The sequence below is a fragment of the Macaca nemestrina genome, chromosome 13, assembly GCF_043159975.1.
Source record: "Macaca nemestrina isolate mMacNem1 chromosome 13, mMacNem.hap1, whole genome shotgun sequence".
NCBI classification, from domain to species: Eukaryota; Metazoa; Chordata; class Mammalia; order Primates; family Cercopithecidae; genus Macaca; species Macaca nemestrina.
In genome coordinates this window covers 62,110,712-62,130,325 of record NC_092137.1, presented here as the reverse complement: position 1 = coordinate 62,130,325, position 19,614 = coordinate 62,110,712, and the positions used below count along the sequence as shown (strand labels likewise).

The 19,614-nt window shown below is 45.0% G+C and overlaps 1 protein-coding gene across 2 annotated transcripts in view; it reads left to right on the top strand.

The window, feature by feature from the left end:
* Nucleotides 1–10,661: 10,661 nt before the first annotated feature.
* LOC105465112 (FAM161 centrosomal protein A) overlaps nt 10,662–19,614 on the top strand; it is a 28,933-nt gene continuing 19,980 nt past the window's right edge. Inside the window, exon 1 of one of the 2 annotated variants that reach the window (XM_011713355.3) lies at nt 10,662–10,940. In XM_011713355.3, the coding sequence (XP_011711657.2) occupies nt 10,758–10,940 (183 nt within the window). In that variant the 5' untranslated portion in view covers nt 10,662–10,757. The remainder of the gene's footprint in view (nt 10,941–19,614) is intronic. The other variant, XM_011713356.3, reaches the window with a different exon arrangement.

The window sequence follows — 19,614 nt, the reverse complement described above, 5'->3', positions numbered from 1 at the left end:
TAATTGAGTCTTCAAAAAGCCATTCCGCTGTTCTTTAAAACCAGCTGTATCTCACGCCTGTAATCCCAGCACTTTGGGAGGCTGAGGCAGGTGGATCACAACGTCAAGAGATAGACACCACCCTGGCCAAGATGGTGAAACCCCGTCTTTACTAAAAATACAAAAATTAGCCGGGCATGGTGGCGTGTGCCTCTAGTCCCAGCTGCTCAGGAGGCTGAGGCAGGAGAATTGCTTGAACCTGGGAGGCGGAGGTTGCAGTGAGCCGAGATCGTGCCACTGCACTCCAGCCTGGCAACAGAGCGAGACTCCATCTCAAAAAAACAAACAAAAAAACAAACGAAAAAAAAAAAAAAAGCTGTATCAGAGTAGTGGGGAGCACGGTAAGACCAGTAAATTGCATGGGGTTGGGCCCATGACCACTTTTTTTTTTTTTTTTTGAGCTGGTGTCTCACTATGTTGCCCAGGCTGGTCTAGAACCCATGGGCTCAAGCTATGCTCCTTCCTGCTTTGTCCTCCCAAAGTGTTGGGATTACATGCATGAGCTAATGCACCCATAATCCCAGTGTAACCAAGATCTCTATTTTCAAAGTAGCCATTACTTTCTCAAATTTTCCATGTAACTTTTTCTCCTTTGTGTAATGTGTTAAGGAAGTAGCATCAAGATAAATCTAAAAGGGAGTTTTAGAAGGGAGAGAAGCAGCACAAGATAGGGGAAGAAGTGAAGCAATCTTAAGGTTTCCCCTGGAATCTGGCCTCAGCCTGATCCCATAAGGATCTCCCAGAGCATGGATGACAACATATAGTTGTCCCATCAGTATGCAAGGGGTAGCTTAAAAATTTTTTTTTGTAATAGCGAAAAACTGTAAACAACTCAATGTCTATATAGTAGAATGGTGAATCAGTGACTATTCAATTCATGTATAACCAACTCCTCCCTCAAACTTAGTGGCTTTAAACAACATTATTTCATATGATTTTGTGGGGCACCTAGACCCAGATGGGCAGTTATTCTGAGATCACTTATGTGGCTGCATTTAACTGGGAACATTTGGGGCTGGCATGTTCAAGATGTCTAGTTTTTAGCAAAAATTATGAGCCACACAAAGAAACAAGAAAGTATGGCTCATATGTGGAGGGAAAGAACAGTCAATATAAACTGTCCCTGAGGAAGCCCAGATGCTGTGCATATAATAGAGATTTTAAATCTGCTACTATAAATATGTTCAAAGAACTAAAGGAAACTAGGGTTAAAAACCTAACCAAATTATTTATGAGAATGATGTCTTGCAAAAAGAGAATATCAATAAAGAGATAGAAATTATAATTTAAAAAAACTTCTGAAGTTGAAAAGTACAATAACTGACATGAAAAATCCACTGAAGGCACTCAGCAGATTTGAACTTGCAGAAGAGAATCAGCACACTTGGAGGTAGGTCAACGGAGATGACCAGGTCTGAAGGAACAGGAAGAAAAAAGAATGAAGAAAAATGATCAAATCCTCAGAGATCTGTGGGACTCCCCATCAAGTGTTCCAACATACTCATAATGGGAGTCCCAGAAGAAATAAGAGAGAAAAAGTGGCAGAATTAGTTTTTTGTTTGTTTGGTTGGTTGGTTTTTTTGACAGAGTTTGGCTCTTGTTGCCCGGGCTGGAGTGCAATGGCACAATCTCGGCTCACTGCAACCTCCACCTCCTGGGTTCAAGCAATTATCCTGCCTCAGCCTCCTGAGTAGCTGGGATTATAAGCGCTTGCCACTATACCCAGCTAATTTTTGTATTTTTAGTAGAGACAGGGTCTCTTCATGTTGGCCAGGCTGGTCTTGAACTCCTGACCTCAGGTGATCCACCTGCCTCGGCCTCCCAAAGTGCTGGGATTACAGGTGTGAGCCACCGCACTGGGCCATGAGTATTTTAAACTCCCTGAATTTGATGAAAAATATGAATCTGCTCATCCAAGAAGCTCAACAAACTTAAAGAGATCCATATTTAGACACCTCCTAGTTAAACTGTCAAAAGACAAAACACTTCTTTTTTCTTTAGATGGAGTTTCACTCTTTCACCCAGGCTGGAGTGCAGTGGCACAATTTCAGCTCACTGCAACCTCTGCCTCCTGGCTTCAAGCAATTCTCCCGCTTCAGCCTCCCCAGTAACTGAGATTACAGTCGCACGCCAGCATGCCTGGCTAATTTTTTTTGTATTTTTGGTAGAGACTAAAATGGTTTCACCATGTTAGCCAGGCTGGTCTCAAACTCCTGACCTTGAGTGATCTGCCTGCCTTAGCCTCCCAAAGTTCTGGGATTACAGGTGTGGGCTGCCGCACCCAGACAACAAAACACTTTTTAAAGCTTTTGTTTGTTTGTTGTTGTTTTTGTATGCAATTTAGTGGTTTTTAGTATGTTCAGAGTTGTACAACTACCATCACCACTATCTAATTCCAGAACATTTTCATCCTCCCACACAGACACTCCCTTCCCTTTAACAATCACACCTCATTTCCTTTCTCTCCAGCCCCTGGCAACCACTAAATACTTTCTGTCTTTATGAATTTTCCTATCCTGAATGTTTCATATAAATGGAATCATATAATATGTGGCCTTTTGTGTCTGGCACCTTTTACTTTGCATTATATTTTAAGGTTCATCCACCTTGGAGTATGTATCAGTAGTTAAAGCCTTTTTTTTTCCCCCCAATGTAAACCCCTGCATCTTTTATTTATTTATTTATTTATTTATTTATTTATTTATTTATTTATTTATTTTTAAATGTGGTGAACTTCGACGTAGCAATTTTTCTTTTTCTTTTTTTTTTTTTGAGATGGAGTTCCACTCTTGTCACCCAGGCTAGAGTGCAATGGCAGGTTCTCAGCTCCCTGCAACCTCCGCCTCTCGGGTTCAAGTGATTCTCCTGCCTCAGCCTCCAGAATAGCTGGGGTTATAGGCGCCTGCCACCACGCCTGGTTAACTCGTTTGTATTTTTAGTAGAGACGGGGTTTCATTATGTTGGCCAGGCTGGTCTTGAACTCCTGACCTCAGGTGATCCACCCGTCTCAGCACCCCAAAGTGCTGGGATTACAGGCGTGAGCCACCGTGACGGCCAAAATAGCAATTATTACAACAAATGTTATAGTCTAAAGCTCAAACACAGTTTTGCAATTTTGAAATGAATTGCATACAAACCAAAGAAAACTTACACAATAACAAATATTTCCATCTAAGACTGTGGGAGCATTTGAGCCTTCCCTGTTTGATCTCAGGACCTTTTCACGCAGGTGCTTTTTTATGTCATCAAAGTTATGTTCAGCTTCATTTTCGGTCTCCTTTGGCTTGTGCTCTGCCACTGGTTCTTGTGCTGAACAGCACAAGAATTGTTGTGGGAATAGCAATGGCTGCAGGAGTTACAGCCATTAGGCCATTAGGGCTAGCTGCCCCCACAGGCTTTTCCTTCTCATGTTTTTTGTGCTTCATGTATTTCTTATCCTTTTTATATTGCTTGTCCCATTCTTTTTCTTTCTGACTCCTTCTTCATAGGAATTCCTTGCCTGTGGTGGGCTTGATGTTTGAGCAGTCGCACTCGTGACCAGTTTGTAGAGTAGAGGATGACTAAGACTGGACAGAGGATGGAGGTTCTGGGTTGTTTGTGTTTTGTTTTTTCTTCTTCAGCTTCTGGCTCAAGAGATTGTGAGACAGACGGGATAGGACTTGAGGAAGTCCAAGGAGCTTCATTTGGTTGTGCCTTCCAGGTAGACCCTTTCCTGTGCTTTGATGATGATGAAAGAGAACATCTCTTGGTGACTTGGGAAATCCTGTGTTTGGGAACTGAAGAATGGAAGATCCTGTGCTTTGTGGGTGGAGAAAGTGATGCCCTTTGTTTTGGAAGCTGAGGTGGAGAAGAGTATCTCCTCAGTTTTGGAGGAGAGTATCTTCTTGAGGAAGGTGAGTGTTAATGGAAGGAAAAGCAGCCCTTCCTGGTGGTGGTATCAAGAGACCTGTGCTGCAGCTGAGGAGGAGGAGTGAAAGAAGGAAAATGTGCCTTCTGGTGGGTGCTGGGGAGGGACTTCTCTTCCATCTAGCATAAGAGGACGTCTTCTGGTGCTTTCATGGTGATGAAGAGGCACTCTGGGGAGCTGCGTGCCTGCCTGCCTATTTTTCACACGGAACTTCTTGACTTGCTCACCATCATCTGAGGAGAGGAGCAAAGTCAGATGAAGACTGCTGATTTTGTCATCTATATTGGTATCTCTGCTGCACAGAATCTGTGGCAGCCATTTTGCTACCTTTATCTTCTGATTCGGATAACTCAACTTTTCTTGCCTTTGGGTGCTGATGAAGGGGACTCTTTTTTTCTAAGTACCTTCACATTTTGTCACTTTACTAAGTTCTTCGTGGAGCAGCAAAACCACAACTTTTTCTTATATAGTTTGGCTGGGGTATTGGGGAATGATGCATTTTTGGCAGTGGACTTGCTGGAGGCGACAGCCAGTGCACACTCACCTTCAAGGATTTGCTGAAGGAAAGAACTTACTAGTTTTTCAGGGGGCGCTGGATGTCGTCTTGGGAGGCTTCTCTGGTGGTTCCTGGAAACAAGAGGACAACGAGCTACTCCTAGACAGGATGCTGATGAGTGCCTTTTTCATCTCACTGGAGATCTGCTCCCTCTATGGCTTGGTGGACTCCTTCAAGGGGATGGCCACTTTATTGGCCCTTTTGTTCTTATAGGTGAATATCATCTTGATGGGATCAATGGTGCCATCTAAAGAAAGTATGATAAGGAAAGCCAGACGTATCTGTGATATTGATTTGGAAAATGACAGAGATCTTGGTTGAATCTTCTTTAACTTTTCAGATTTGTTTGTTTGTTTCTGGAGAAGGTTCATTACTTGCTCTGGTACAAGTGCACGTTTGGGAACTTTCAGCTGTCACTAGTAGAAATGGCCTTTTGTACTAGGTTCTTTCACTTTCTTGAAAGGTTCTTGTAGTGCTAGAGTTTTCTCCTTTTCTGGAGCTGGGGAAGCTCTCTGCCTCTTGGTTCTGTGATGGGGAGATTGAAAATGACTGTGCATTATCTTGCTCCTGACAGGGTAGGATCCTCTTTTAGGAGAAGGAGATCTGAATTTACATTTTCTTGGGCTTTAAGACCTCTCTCCCTTTTCTCTGCTTTCTTTTTTCTTCCTTATCCTTATTTTTCTCTTTATATTGCTTTTTCATAGACACCAATTTTTTTCTTGTTCTATCTGTCCTCCTCCTCCTCCTCTTCCTCCTCCTCCAGTTCTAGGAAAGCAGAACAGATTCCAGTGATGTCTTCTTGTGCACTTAACAGCAGGGACTACAGTTCTCCCATAATTCTCTAGTAATTATTTCATTCAAAAACCCAGTCAGATTGCTTTGTATCATTTTGGAGTCTGGATTTTCCAAACACACATAAGGGAGTGCAGTGTGACATTGGGATGTCCATTCTGCTGAGACCTAATACAATGATGATGTTACACTTGAGATGCAAGGAATAACTTCCATTTTGGTTCAGGTCTCCACTTCCACTTGGTTGAATATAAACTCAATCACAACATCTTCTTCAAACCCAAGGATTTCCATTATTCATATTGTTATCTAAGTCTTTATTAGCCTCCAAATTTACTTTGCTTGTGTCTGCCTTTTTTTTCTAGGCATCCTGCAAATTTCAGCTCCTTCAGTAGCATGTTTGTTGCTGAACCAATGATCTTGTCTTGCACTTGTTTCTTGGAAAGTCATTTTGCTTCTGAGCTCTGAGATTCCTGCCTAACTCAAAGTGCACTGGACCTCCTGGACCAGAGGGAAAGTCCACTTGTTGGGGGAGTGGCTCAGTAACATTTCATTGTATGCATACAACACATTTTGTTTATCCATTCAACAGTTGAAGGAGTGGCTCCTATTAATGCTGCGATGAACATTTGTGTAAACTACAACAAAGATCGAGGCTGGGCATGTTGGTTCATGCCTGTAATCCCAGCACTTTGGGAGGCTGAGGAGGGCGGATCGCTTGAGCCCAAGACCAGCCTGGCAACGGAAGTGAAACCCTACAAAATAATAATAATGGCCGGGCGCGGTGGCTCAAGCCTGTAATCCCAGCACTTTGGGAGGCCGAGATGGGCGGATCACGAGGTCAGGAGATCGAGACCATCCTGGCTAACACGGTGAAACCCTGTCTCTACTAAAAATACAAAAAACTAGCTGGGCGAGGTGGCGGTGCCTGTAGTCCCAGCTACTCGGGAGGCTGAGGCAGGAGAATGGCGTAAACCCGGGAGGCGGAGCTTGCAGTGAGCTGAGATCCGGCCACTGCACTCCAGCCCGGGCGACAGAGCCAGACTCCGTCTCAAAAAAAAAAAAAAATAAAAAAAAATAATAATAATAATAATAATAATAAGTTGGGTGTAGTGGCCCGTGCCTACAGTCCCAGCTACTCTGGAGGCTGAGATGGGAGGATCTTTTGAGCCCGGGAGGCAGACGTTTCTGTGGGCTGAGATCATGCCACTGCATCTCAGCATGGGTGACAAAAAAAAAAAAAAAAAAATTGAGACACAGAGGTCAAAGGAAATAGGAAATATCATTTAATTTATTTGGGAAACAAAGAATTGCAATTCACATACACTGAATCAGAGCAGGCCTGAATAGTGTCTCATAAGGCAAGCACAGGAGAGGGTTTTTTAAAATAGGGGATTCCCAGAAGTTTTCAGAGGCAGTTCATTGGCTGGGCGGAAATCTTAAATCGCAAACCCATTCTGATTGGTTGGTTAATTAGGGTACTCACCGCTGAGAGATAATGAAGGCTGGCAGATACTTACTGACTTCAGTTGTTTCTTTTTTTTTTTTTTTTTTTTTTTTTTTGAGACGGAGTCATGCTCTGTCGCCCAGGCTGGAGTGCAGTGGCCGGATCTCAGCTCACTGCAAGCTCCGCCTCCCGGGTTCACGCCATTCTCCCGCCTCAGCCTCCCAAGTAGCTGGGACTACAGGCGCCCGCCACTTCGCCCGGCTAGTTTTTTGTATTTTTTAGTAGAGACGGGGTTTCACCGTGTTAGCCAGGATGGTCTCGATCTCCTGACCTCGTGATCCGCCCGTCTCGGCCTCCCAAAGTGCTGGGATTACAGGCTTGAGCCACCGCGCCCGGCCTGACTTCAGTTGTTTCTACAAGTCTATTCTGTGGTTTGACTTTTTACCAGGTGTGAATGCAATCCCCTAGCAATTTCCTGACTCCACTTTAGAAAGCCTTCACCTTAGTTACTTCATTTTCTTCCACATTGCACAAGTTTTTGTGTGAACATGTCTTCAATTATCTTTGCTGTATACCTAGGAGTGAGTCATATAGTAATTGTATGTTCAACTTTCAGAGGAACCGTCACAATTACTTTTAGCGGGTTTATAGCTTTATTTGACATATATGATGATTGGCAGTTAGTTCTCATCCACACTGACTATCTAGATTTTTGAAAGTGGTAACAGGTATACAGGTAACCAGAGTATAGAGCTTGTTTGGTGAATTTTCATCTTTGTTATGTTTTCTGAACAATCGCACATGTACATGGTGTTGGACATTCCTTATTCCTTTGGCCCTGATAGCTGTGTTAAGCCTGGTATCAGTGCACATATCTGGAGTGCCCATCTTCATGGCAAATTTCTGAATCTCTTTGAATGCCCACAGGGCATGCTTCTTAAAGCCCACTCCATGCATGTGAGCTAGTGACCCATGTGCGTTCTTGAGTCACTACCTTGTTGATGGCAGAACAGCTCATCTTCTTGCCACCCTTCTTTGCAGGAGCCATTCTGCCAGGCCCAAGATGGAAAGGAAGAACATGAGCGACTGTGGGAGAAAGAAGGCCTAAACTTTTAAATAAAAGTGGCTGCACCATTTTACATTTAAGGCATTTTGACAAACTGTATTTTTGTTATTATTTGACTCTCTATATAATTTCTGCCACGACTTTTTCTGTATGCACAAATTGTTTTTTGAAGAGTTTTAAATTTCCCAACTAAAAAGGCTTTTCTAGTTATTTTTCTTTTATAATGTCTAACTTGGCTGGGTGTGGTGGCTCATGCCTATAATCCCAGTACTTTGGGAGGCCAAAGCAGGCGGATTACCTGAGGTCAGGATTTTGAGACCAGCCTGGCCAACATGGTGAAACCCCACCCTCTACTAAAAATACAACATGTGCCACGTGTGGTGGTAGGCGCCTGTAGTCCCAGCTACTCGGGAGGCTGAGGCAGGAGAATCACTTGAACCTGGGAGGCAGAGGTTGCAGTGAGCCAAGATCGCACCACTGCACTCCAGCCTGGGCAACAAGGTGACTCCATCTTAAAAAAAAAATTAAGTTTTGTTAATTACAATAAATTATGTCAAAAACAAAGACAATTTCTTTTTTTCTTTTTTGGAGACGGAGTCTCTCTCTGTCGCCCAGGCTGGAGTGCAGTGGCTGGATCTCAGCTCACTGCAAGCTCCGCCTCCCGGGTTTACTCCATTCTCCTGCCTCAGCCTCCCGAGTATCTGGGACTACAGGCGCCCGCCACCTCGCCCGGCTAGTTTTTTGTATTTCTTTTTTAGTAGAGACGGGGTTTCACCGTGTTCGCCAGGATGGTCTCGATCTCCTGACCTCGTGATCCGCCCGTCTCAGCCTCCCAAAGTGCTGGGATTACAGGCTTGAGCCACCGCGCCCGGCCCAAAGATAATTTCTTAAAACTCTTCACTTTCTCTTATGTTCCTTGCATCTACTGTATCTGTATGGTGGAAATACTATATAACGGTGTGCTACTAGACGTCTTTTCTCAAATTCGCGTTAAGTGATGTCATATTGGTGGCTTGAAATTGGCCATGATGGGAGTATTGACATCATGGAAATCAGCAAATGCTAAAAATTGGACATTTAAACTTAAGAAACTGATGTGGAAAATATTAATAATGCACAGTAAACTTAAAAGTTTGTGTTATCTGTAGCCTTTACATTGTGACTTGCAGAAAAAATTAAGAAAAATTCTTCCAGTGTTAGAAAAGTATTATCTATTTCAGCAAAGAAGTTGCTCATAACACTGACAAGTGAAATTCTGACATATATCTCGGATATGTCACTCTCATCCTAATCATAAATAAAAACAAAAATATTAACCAACATTCATGTTGGAACTAGGTTGTTAATCGCAACCATAAGTTGGCCACAAATATAGGAGTACAGCATAAACCAACCAAAGCATTCTGAGAGAAGCAATTGTCTATGAGGAATTTACAGTAAAGAGAATAGTATATTTCAGTATTTATAATTCATGTGCTCTAATTCCTTATCAATACTTTTTTGTTGTTGTTTTTGAGACGGAGTCTTGCTTTATTGCCCAGGCTGGAATGCAGAGGCAAGATCCGGGCTACCTGCAATCTCCGCCTCCCGGGAGGGCGCCTGTAATCCCAGCCACTCCGGAGGCTGAGGCAGTTTTGTAGCCACAAAACTGGCTGCCGTGACTGACTGGAAATTGCTCCCCTGGACACTTGGCCATACCTGGCGGTCCATATCTCATGGTTCTAGCTCTGGCTTCTGCTTAGAACCCAGCCAGCATCTGTTCCAGCACTGGAAGGAACTGTTTAGCCAAAACAAAGAGCAGCCTGAAGGAAGTGGGGACGTGGGAGACTTTGCTGGTGCTCACACCCATACAGGAGAACAAAGGTTTGGTAAGGGCTCAGACCTTAGAGATGGATTCTCGACGATGTGCAACGCATAACGAGGAAAATACTGACCGGAGGGGGCCTGTCCTAGGGCTGGGGAGCGGGAGGAGGGCAAAGGATAGAGAGGGGTAGATAGGGAGGGAGTAGATAGGGAGCGGCAGCCTCGGCCTCAGTAAGCAGGGGCTTATGGAGCAGATGCCTGAGACTGCACCACGTCCGCTATTTTGAGGTTTGGCTTCTCTTACGACCACGTGGTGCAGAGGGAAGGCGCCATTTGATGCGTCCAAATCCCGAGTGGAAAGAGAAGATACGGATGAGGGAGATGGGTGTGTCTGTGATGACTCTTGGGCACTCGCGCCGTTCAATCCTGTCACTCTCAAGCTGATGAACCCAAAGCAAACGCCAGGTTTACACTACCTGCACCCTCACTCATTAGTGGGAGGGTCAGGCACCACCCAACTCTGGGCTTTTATTGGTCAGGCCAAGAAAAACGCGAGAGGGACAACTGGGAGCCTCCTTCTGATTGGTGGATTCCTACTAGCCCTCAAGTAAATCAGAGTAGAATGCACCTCCCTCCTTCCCACGCTGGCTCCCGCGGGAGACATGTTAGGTAGCGCGACGCCAACCTTGCCACTCTTCAGAGGCCGCCACCCAGTAATACGCCCTGCTTTCCTCCTCCGCCGCCGTCGTCTCCTCCATCAACCGTCTCCTTCTAACATATTATTGCAGTTAATAAAAAAGCGCTCTTTTCTTCACAAAAGCAGTTGTTTCATTGTATAATGTGAGAAGTCTGCGTTCAGGCGGTTAAACGCAAAGGAGAGGAAAAGTGCCCTGTTCAGCCTGCCAACCTTCGGAACCAGCAAACAGACTCGGTACTGACCGCCATGATCCAGTAAGCACCCGACTCGGGTCTCTGGCAGCCTGAGAGGAGTTTGTGTGACTTTTGGTCCCTGGCGGCTCCTGTAGTGTACCCAGTTACGGCGCCCATAGCAACCGGCTCCCTAGCTAGGAGCCCCCGGGTCGCCAGGGACCGCACCAGCTTTCCCGCCCCGGGCCAGCGCAGGCGCTCAGGTCCCGGAGGCGGGGCGATGGCCGCCTCCCACCGAGCGGCAAAGCTGGTGGCCTCCAGTCTCCAGACTCCTGTAAATCCCATCACTAGAGCGCGGGTCGCCCAGTACGAACGCGAAGACCCCTTACAGGCCCTGGCGGCAGCAGAGGCGATCTTGGAGGACAAAGAGGAGGAGAAAGTGGCGCAGTCCGCTGAGGCGTCGGTAATACTGGGGCGGGACGTGGGTTGGGACCTCGCACGGGCTGGGTGCTGGCTGAGGGCTGTCCGGGTCCCCGCCCAGCTGAGGGCAGGCTGGTAAACGCGGGACCCTGTGCACATACTCCCTACTTGGTGGTCCTGGCCCAGCCCCTTCTCTACGCTCACGAAAAATACTCTAAATCGAGGCGTTGAAAAGTGTTTTAATTTTCACCAGAGAGTCTGTTGTAAAAGTTTCCTAGACAACATTTATGTTACTCTGTTTCTGGCGAGTGCAAAGTATAGAATTTTACTCTTTACTCTTTAGCATCTCGGGAATGGATGGATAGATAGATAGATTTTATAATTTGAGGAAAACTGTTCTGTCAGGTGTGTTTCGTTATTACCTTAAGATCTTGGTTATAAGTGGATCTCAACATAATGCTGGAGAGAGGCGTGTTTAAAACCATCACGTGTTCACTGGCTAAATCAGACACGGATACAGATAAGCAAATCACTGAGGTTTCAGTGTTTCCTAAACGGCTCTTTAGGGTACAGCGAGACAGCCTTTTCACTGATCAGTTTTCAGTGTTAAATCTGTTGTGGACACCAGTCGAGCAGGTGGAGGGCAGGGTCTGCCATCTGCTCTATTCACTTAAAAGATGGGAATCTTGGCTGGGCGCGGTGGCTCGTGCCTGTAATCCCAGCACTTTGGGATGCCGAGGCAGGCAGATTACGAGGTCGGGAGTTCGAGACCAGCCTGACCAACATGGTGAAACCCCGTCTTTACTAAAAATACAAAATTTAGCCGGGCATGGTGATGCGCGCCTGTAATCCCAGTTACTCGCAAGACTGAGGCAGGAGAATCGCTTGAATTTGGGAGGCGAGGGTTGCAGTGAGCTGAGATCTCAGACCCAGTCTCAAAAAAAAAAAAAAAAAAAGGAATCTTGAATTTAAACTAGCAATCTGCAGATAGAAAAAGTTTCTTAATACCATGTGTCCAAAGCTTCTCAAACACAAAACTTATGATTGAGGACTAATTGAAATCCCTGGATATTTTGGAATTCTAATCTCTTTAATCTACCATAAAATTGTTAATGAGAGCATCTTTAGCAACACCTTTTGTGACCAATCTTTCTCCAGTAAACAACTTGAAGTTATCCAGAGTAAGGTAGACTGAGACCCTGAATGTGAACCAGGATCAGAGTGCTAGGACTGATTTTGTTCATTATAAACTACCCCTCAACACAATTTTCAGTAGGCAACAAGGCAGCGTGATGGAGAAAAACTATTTAAGAGTTACATATTAGGATCCATTCCCTGCCACTCCCTAGGTGGTGTTAGGACACACTTTCTTTAAATCTCGGTTTCCTCATCTGTAAAATAACTATAATAATTGTCTCTTTTTCCCATCTCAGCTCTATGAGAACCAAATGAAAGAATGTGTGTCTCCTCTAAAGAGCAATCTATATAAAAGAGTAATCTATATAAACGAGATGCCAGTGGGAGTGTCATTTGTGTGCCTTCCCAAAGATTAAACTACTTTGGCTTGCTGTGGGAAAGGAGTCAGTCACTTCTAAGTTGCAGATATGCTTCCAAAGTGCCCTGTTAAACTGCAAATTTGTATTAGAAACTGTTATTACCTTAGGAGGGATCAGTTTATACAATAATCTAGTATGGAAAGGACAGGATCCTACAAAAAACAGAAGGAATCCAAGTCTTAAGAATCTGATACTGTTCTGAGACCACCACACATGAGGGATCTAAAAGTAAAGCTGGGTAAGCTGCCACAGCGGGTCTGATAGCCAGGCGCACAGGGCTTGGGGAAGAGGCATTAAAAAGGCAGGAAGAGTGCAGGAAAGAGGCTCTGATTTCTTCACTGGTTGGCTTGGGTCTCCATCTTGATTTCTAAAGGTTAATTTGCCTTAACCTTATCATCTATAAAATGTAGTAAAGTCAAATATTATACCTAACCCACAAGATTGATTTGAGAACCACCCATCACAATAGGCCTCTTTCAGCTCTTTGGTTTTGCCAAAGCCAGACCACTCATCGCACCCCACACTACCCCCCCCAACCCCTGCACCATCCCTATACACCCTCCCGGCTCTGGCATGCACATGCATCCCCCCTTGCAGTGCCCATATTGGGCACTGATGCCTGTTCCTTGAATCTAGACTTAGTCAGAGATGTTGGTCCACATATCCTGTTATATGGCTGATGATGACACAGGTAAAGCAATGTTCTGTAATTCGCAATTAAAATCTCACTCACTTTGGGAGGCCAAGGCGGGTAGATCACTTGACGTCAGGAGTTTGAAACCAGCCTGGCCAACATGGCAAAACCCAGTCTCTACTAAAAATACAAAAAGTAGCCGGGCGCGGTGGCTCAAGCCTGTAATCCCAGCACTTTGGGAGGCCGAGACGGGCGGATCACGAGGTCAGGAGATCAAGACCATCCTGGCTAATGCGGTGAAACCCCGTGTCTACTAAAAAATACAAAAAACTAGCCGGGTGAGGTGGCGGGCGCCTGTAGTCCCAGCTACTCAGGAGGCTGAGGCAGGAGAATGCAGTAAACCCAGGAGGCAGAGCTTGCAGTGAGCTGAGATCCGGCCACTGCACTCCAGCCTGGGCGACAGAGCGAGACTCCATCTCAAAAAAATGAATAAGTAAAAATTAAAAAATCTCACTCCTAATGCAGCAACCTTATCTTTTCAACAAATATTGAACATTTATTAGGTGCTGGTCATTAACTATTCAGTGTATAGCTCACATCCTCACAGAATTTTCAGTCTGGTAAGGGAAATTAGACAATTAAAAACAAACAGGGCTGGGCGTGGCGGCTCACGCCTGTAATCCCAGCACTTGTTGGGAGGCCGAGGTGAATGGATCACCAGAGGTTGGGAGTTCGAGGCCAGCCTGACCAACATGGAGAAACCCTGTCTCTACTAAAAATACAAAATTAGCCAGGCATGGTGGCACATGCCTGTAGTCTCAGCTACTTGGGAGGCTGAGGCAGGAGAATCACTTGAACCCAAGGTGGAAGTTGTGGTGAGCCGAGATCACGCCATTGCACTCCAGCCTGGGCAACAAGAGCGAAACTCTGTCTCAAAAAACGAAAAATGAACAGACACATAACTATAACATGGGAAATGTTGGGAAAGAAATGAACAGCCAACATTGATTAAAATAAATAGGAGATAATGATTAAAAATAAATAGGAGGCCGGGCGCGGTGGCTCAAGCCTGTAATCCCAGCACTTTGGGAGGCCGAGACGGGCGGATCACGAGGTCAGCAGATCGAGACCATCCTGGCTAACACGGTGAAACCCCGTCTCTACTAAAAAATACAAAAAAACTAGCCGGGCGAGGTGGCGGGCGCCTGTATTCCCAGCTACTCGGGAGGCTGAGGCAGGAGAATGGCGTGAACCCGGGAGGCGGAGCTTGCAGTGAGCTGAGATCCGGCCACTGCACTCCAGCCTGGGCGACAGAGCGAGACTCCATCTCAAAAAAAAATAATAATAAATAAATAAATAAATAAATAGGAGATAACCCATTTTTTTTCTTCTGACTCCACTTTTTGTTTATTTATTATTATTTTTTGAAACAGAGTTTCACTCTGTTGTCTGGGCTGGAATGCATTGGTGCAGTCACAGGTTGCTGCAGCCTCAACCTCCCAGGCTCAATCTCCTCACCTCAGCCTCCCAAGTAGCTGGGACTAAAGGTGCATGCCACCATGCCCAGCTAATTTTTATATTTTTTTGTAGAGACAGAGTTTTGCCATGTTCCCCAGGCTGGTCTTGAACTCCTGGGCTCAAGTGATCCACCTGCCGTGGCCTCCCAGAAGTGCTGGGATTATAGGCGTGAGCCACTATGCCTGGCTCCACTGTCTATATACATACATACACACATATACACACACACACATATTTTTTTGAGATGGAGTTTCACTCTTGTTGCCCAGGATGGAGTGCAGTGGTGTGATCTCGGATCACCACAACCTCCACCTCCCAGGTTCAAGCGATTCTCCTGCCTCAGCCTCCCAAGTAACTGGGATTACAGACATGCGCCACCATGCCCGGCTAATTTTGTATTTTTAGTAGAGACGGGGTTTCTCCATGTTGGTCAGGCTGGTCTCGAGCTCCGGACCTCAGGTGATCCGCCTGCCTCAGCCTCCCAAAGTGCTGGGGTTATAGGCATGAGCCACCGTGCCCGGCCTATATTTTTTAATTGAACGGTTATTTTAGATACAGAGGTGCATGTGCAAGTTTGTTACATGGGTATATTGCATCCAGGTAGTGAGCACGGTACCCAATAGGTAGTTTTTCAACCTATGCTGCCCTCCCTCCCTCCCCACCTGGTGATAGTCTGCAGTGTCTATTGTTTCCTTGTTTATGTGTTTATGTTCATGTGTACTCACTGTTTTACCTGCCACTTATGAGAACATGCAATATTTGGTTTTCTGTTCCTGTGTTAATTTGTTTAAGATTATGGCCTACAGCTCCATCCATGTGACTGTGAAGGATATGATTTCATTTTCTTTTTTTTTTTCTTTTTTTTTTTTTGAGACAGAGTCTCGCTCTCTCGCTAGGCTGGAGTGCAGTGGCACAATCTCGGCTCAATGAGACATGTGCCTCCTGGGTTCAAGTGATTCTCCTGCCTCAGCCTCCTGAGTAGCTAGGACTACAGGTGCACACCAGCAGACCTAGCTAATGTTTGTATTTTTAGTAGAGACGGAGTTTCACCATGTTGGCCAGGATGATCTCAAACTCCTCACCTCAAGTGATTCGCCAGCCTTGACCTCCCAAAGTGCTGTGATTACAGGCTTGAGCCACCACGCCTGGCTTACTTTTTTTATTTTTATTTTTATTTTTTGTAGAGACGTATCTCACTATGTTGCCCAAGCTGGTCTCAAACTCCTGGGCTCAAGCAATTCGCCCTCCTCGGCCTCCCAAAGTGCTCGAATTAGAAGTGTATGCCACCACGCCAGGTGACATTCTTCTCTTAAAATATCAAATGTTACATATGAGGCTTAGACCCTTTTAACAGCTCTCCCCCAAAGAGAAAATATGAATACCTACTCCCTCCCTAATGGTAGCCACTGTTTCAAAATTGATATGTATTCTATTCTTCTGTCCGTTTTTCTATCTCCTCCATATATTTTAATATACAGTACATACTATAAATATGCATATATCTAGAGAGGGAGATAGTTCTGCAACTTGCTTTTTTTCTTATTTATTGGGAGTTTACCCATGTTAGTACGTGTAGATCTGTGTCATTCTTTACAAATTCAGTGAAAAATTTTTTTCAAAAATTACAGATTGCAGATGAAACTATGTGGGCTATAGCACAAACAGTTCTTCATGGGTGCTGATTACTAATAAAGCAACAGGTGCTGGAACGATTCATTATCTAAATGGGTCAAGCCAATCTAGGGAAGATTATCCTCTAATCTGGTGGCTGCATTTACAACATTCCACAAAAAGCCGATTAAAGGGAGAGGATGCTATTTTAGGCTCTTGGAAAAATAATGTCTATGGCCCTTATTTTGTATACTAAATATTTTCTCAGTGGACAATTAAAGATTAAATTAGAATTGGAGGTCATTTACTAGCCATTCATCTGTTTTAGGTTAAACACTGTGAGATCAGTTTATCTGAAAAGTTCCAGCTAGTGTTAACAGTATTAAGCTGAAAACAGAATGGATCCAGTGCAAAATCAGTACATAAGTATAATTTATCAGACCTGCTGCATCTTTCAGAAGCTACTCATTCTTCTATATGGTTTTCAAACGGTTCTTCCAGGTCCAAATAAATTTGATCCTTCTTGTGTAAATGACTGCTATAAGACTTTTAAGAGATATTCTAAAAGAATGAATGAGAGCACATAAATTCTTTTGCTTAAAAACAGTTCTTTGGAATACCCTCCCTGTTTTAATTATAGTTTTTGGAACATAGGCCTTTTACTTAATACTTGGTGGAATATAACTCTTTAGAGCAGCCAGCATTTCTTTGCATGGTTCATTCTTTTGGGAGGGAGTAACTGCCCTCTTCCCATGGTGGAATTTTTTTTTTTTACTGTACATTTATTCATTCATTCAGCAAATATTCCTTGAACATCTGCCATTAGCCAGGTACTTTTCTAGACACTGGGTACACAACATTGAACAAAGCAGACAAATCCTTGCCTTTGTTTTTTTTTTTTTTTTTTGAGACAGGGTCACACTGTTACCCAGGCTGGAGTGCAGTGCCTCCATCATAGCTCACTGCAACCCCAACCTCCTGGGCTCAGGTGATCCTTCTGCCTCAGCCCCCCAACTAACTGGGACTACAGGTGCATACTACCTCACCAAGTTAATTTTTTGTATTTTTTGTAGAGATGAGGCCTTAACATGTTACCCAGGCTGGTCTGAAACTCCTGGGCTCAAGCGATCCACCTGCCCCAGCCTCCCAAAGTGCTGGGATTACAGGCCTGAGCCATCATGCCTGGCAAATTCTTGCCTTTGTAATGTTTACTTTTTGTTAGGGGCAGACATGTAATACCCAATCAAGTATAGATAAGTAGAACGTCAGTGGTGATGAGTACTTCTGGGAAAAATAAGACAGACGAGGGGGCTGACAGTGAGTCCTAGGAGGAGTTGTAATTTTAAATAAATAGGAGAGTCAGTGAAGACCTTGTTGAGAAGATAACATTTACATAAAGACCTGAAGGAGTGAGCAAGTGGGCCATGTGGATATCTGGAGGAAAAGCATCCTAGGGAGAGGGAACAGCAAGTGCAAAGGCCTTGAAGTAATTCTGTGGATTTTTCTTTCTTTCTTTCTTTTTTTTTGAGACAGAGCCTCATTGTGTCGCCCAGGCTGGAGTGCAGTGGTGCGATCTTGGCTCACTGCAACCTCCACTTCCTGGGTTCAAGTGATTCTCCTGCCTCAGCCTCCCGAGTAGCTGGGATTATAGGCATACACCACCACACCCGGCTAAGTTGTGTTTTTAGTAGAGTTGGGGTTTCACCATGTTGGCCAGATTGATCTTGGATTCCTGACCTCAAGTGACCCAAAGTGCTGGGATTACAGGTGTGAACCACTGCGCCTGGCCAATTCTGTTGATTTTTCTAGCGCAAACTGCAAACTGGATTCAGACACTGCTACTAAAACGAATTGCTGCTGCCCAGATGAAGAACCATTGCTGGGCTGACACAAGCAGACAGGAAGCAGACAGAGGGCTAACAGGAAGGAGTAAGTCCCCTCTTTCTCCTCTAGCCTTGTGTCTCCCTCTAACTCCACTTTTGGCAGTCTGATGAGAAGCACTGGCAAAGCAGAAGTGTGGTTTGCAGAGTTCCAGCTCTGGCATTGCAAAGCAGAGTCGAGAAGGGTGGCATTGGAGCTGAGAGACACTAGTTTAAAACCTGGCACACCTACTTTTTGGATCTTAAAGCTGATGTTCAAGAAGTTCGTGCCCACATCACATTGCTAAGTGCAGAACTCAGACTTGACTGATTATCCTGATATCACATCTGAAATCTTTCTCCTAAGCTGTGAGAACACTCCAAACTAAAAGTTATTTAACTCCCACCCAACACTTTCATCTTAGAAGGGTCATAAGGGGGCTGAAACGAGGTGACCAGTAATCAGGAGCCAGTGGTAGACAGGAGAGGGAAACCCCTTCTTGTTTGCCCTAACCTCCCTTTCTAGGTTTGCTTCCCAAAACTGCTTTATGGGTTTTCGTCTCCTTTTATCTGGCAGCCCTGTACACCCTGCCCTCTGCTATGCACAGCCTCCCCAACCCCAGCCTGCACATTTGCTAATGCCATTTCCTTTGTCTAGGGTACTTTCCCCCCTCTTTCCCATAAACACTCTGTGATCCTATAGATTTCTCCATTCTTCTTTTTTTTTTTTTTTTTTTTTTTTGAGACAGAGTCTCGCTTGGTCGCCCAGGCTGTAGTGCAATGGCTCGATCTCAGCTCACTGCAATCTCTGCCTCCCAGGTTCAAGCTATTCTCCTCCCTCTGCCCCCTGAGTAGCTGGGACTGCAGGCACACACCACCACGCCTGGCTAATTTTTGTATTTTTAGTAGAGAAGGAGTTTCACCATGGTGGCCGGGCTGGTCTTTAACTCCTGAGCTCAAGTGAGCCACCCACCTCGGCCTCCTAGAGTGCTGGAATTACAGGCCTGAGCTACCATGCCCAGCCTTCTTTTTTCTTGAGACAAGGTCTCACTCTGTCGCCCAGGCTCAAGTGCAGTGGTGCACTCACGGCTTACTGCAGTCTCAACATCCTGGGCTCAAGTGATCCTCCCGCCTCAGCCACCACATCCAGCTAATAAAAAAAAAAAAAAAAAAAAAAAAATTGTGGAGACATTGTCTTCCTCTGTTGCCCAGGCTGGTCTGGAACTCCTGACCTCAAGTAGTCCTCCCACTGCAGCCTCCCAAAGTGCTGGGATTGCAGGCATGAGCTGCCACACCTGGCCTCCATTCTTTATGACTCATCTCAAATATCACCTCCTCCAGGAAGTCTTTCCCTATCTTCCAAACTCAAGCCAAACAAAAGTTCCCTCCATTTCCTGTCTACCACTGGCTCCTGCTCACCGGTCACCTGGTTTCAGCCCCCTTATGACCCTATAAAGGTGAAAGGGTTGGGTGAGAGTTAAATAACTTTTAGTTTGGAGTGTTCTCATGGCTTAGGAGAAAAATTACGGATGTGGTGTC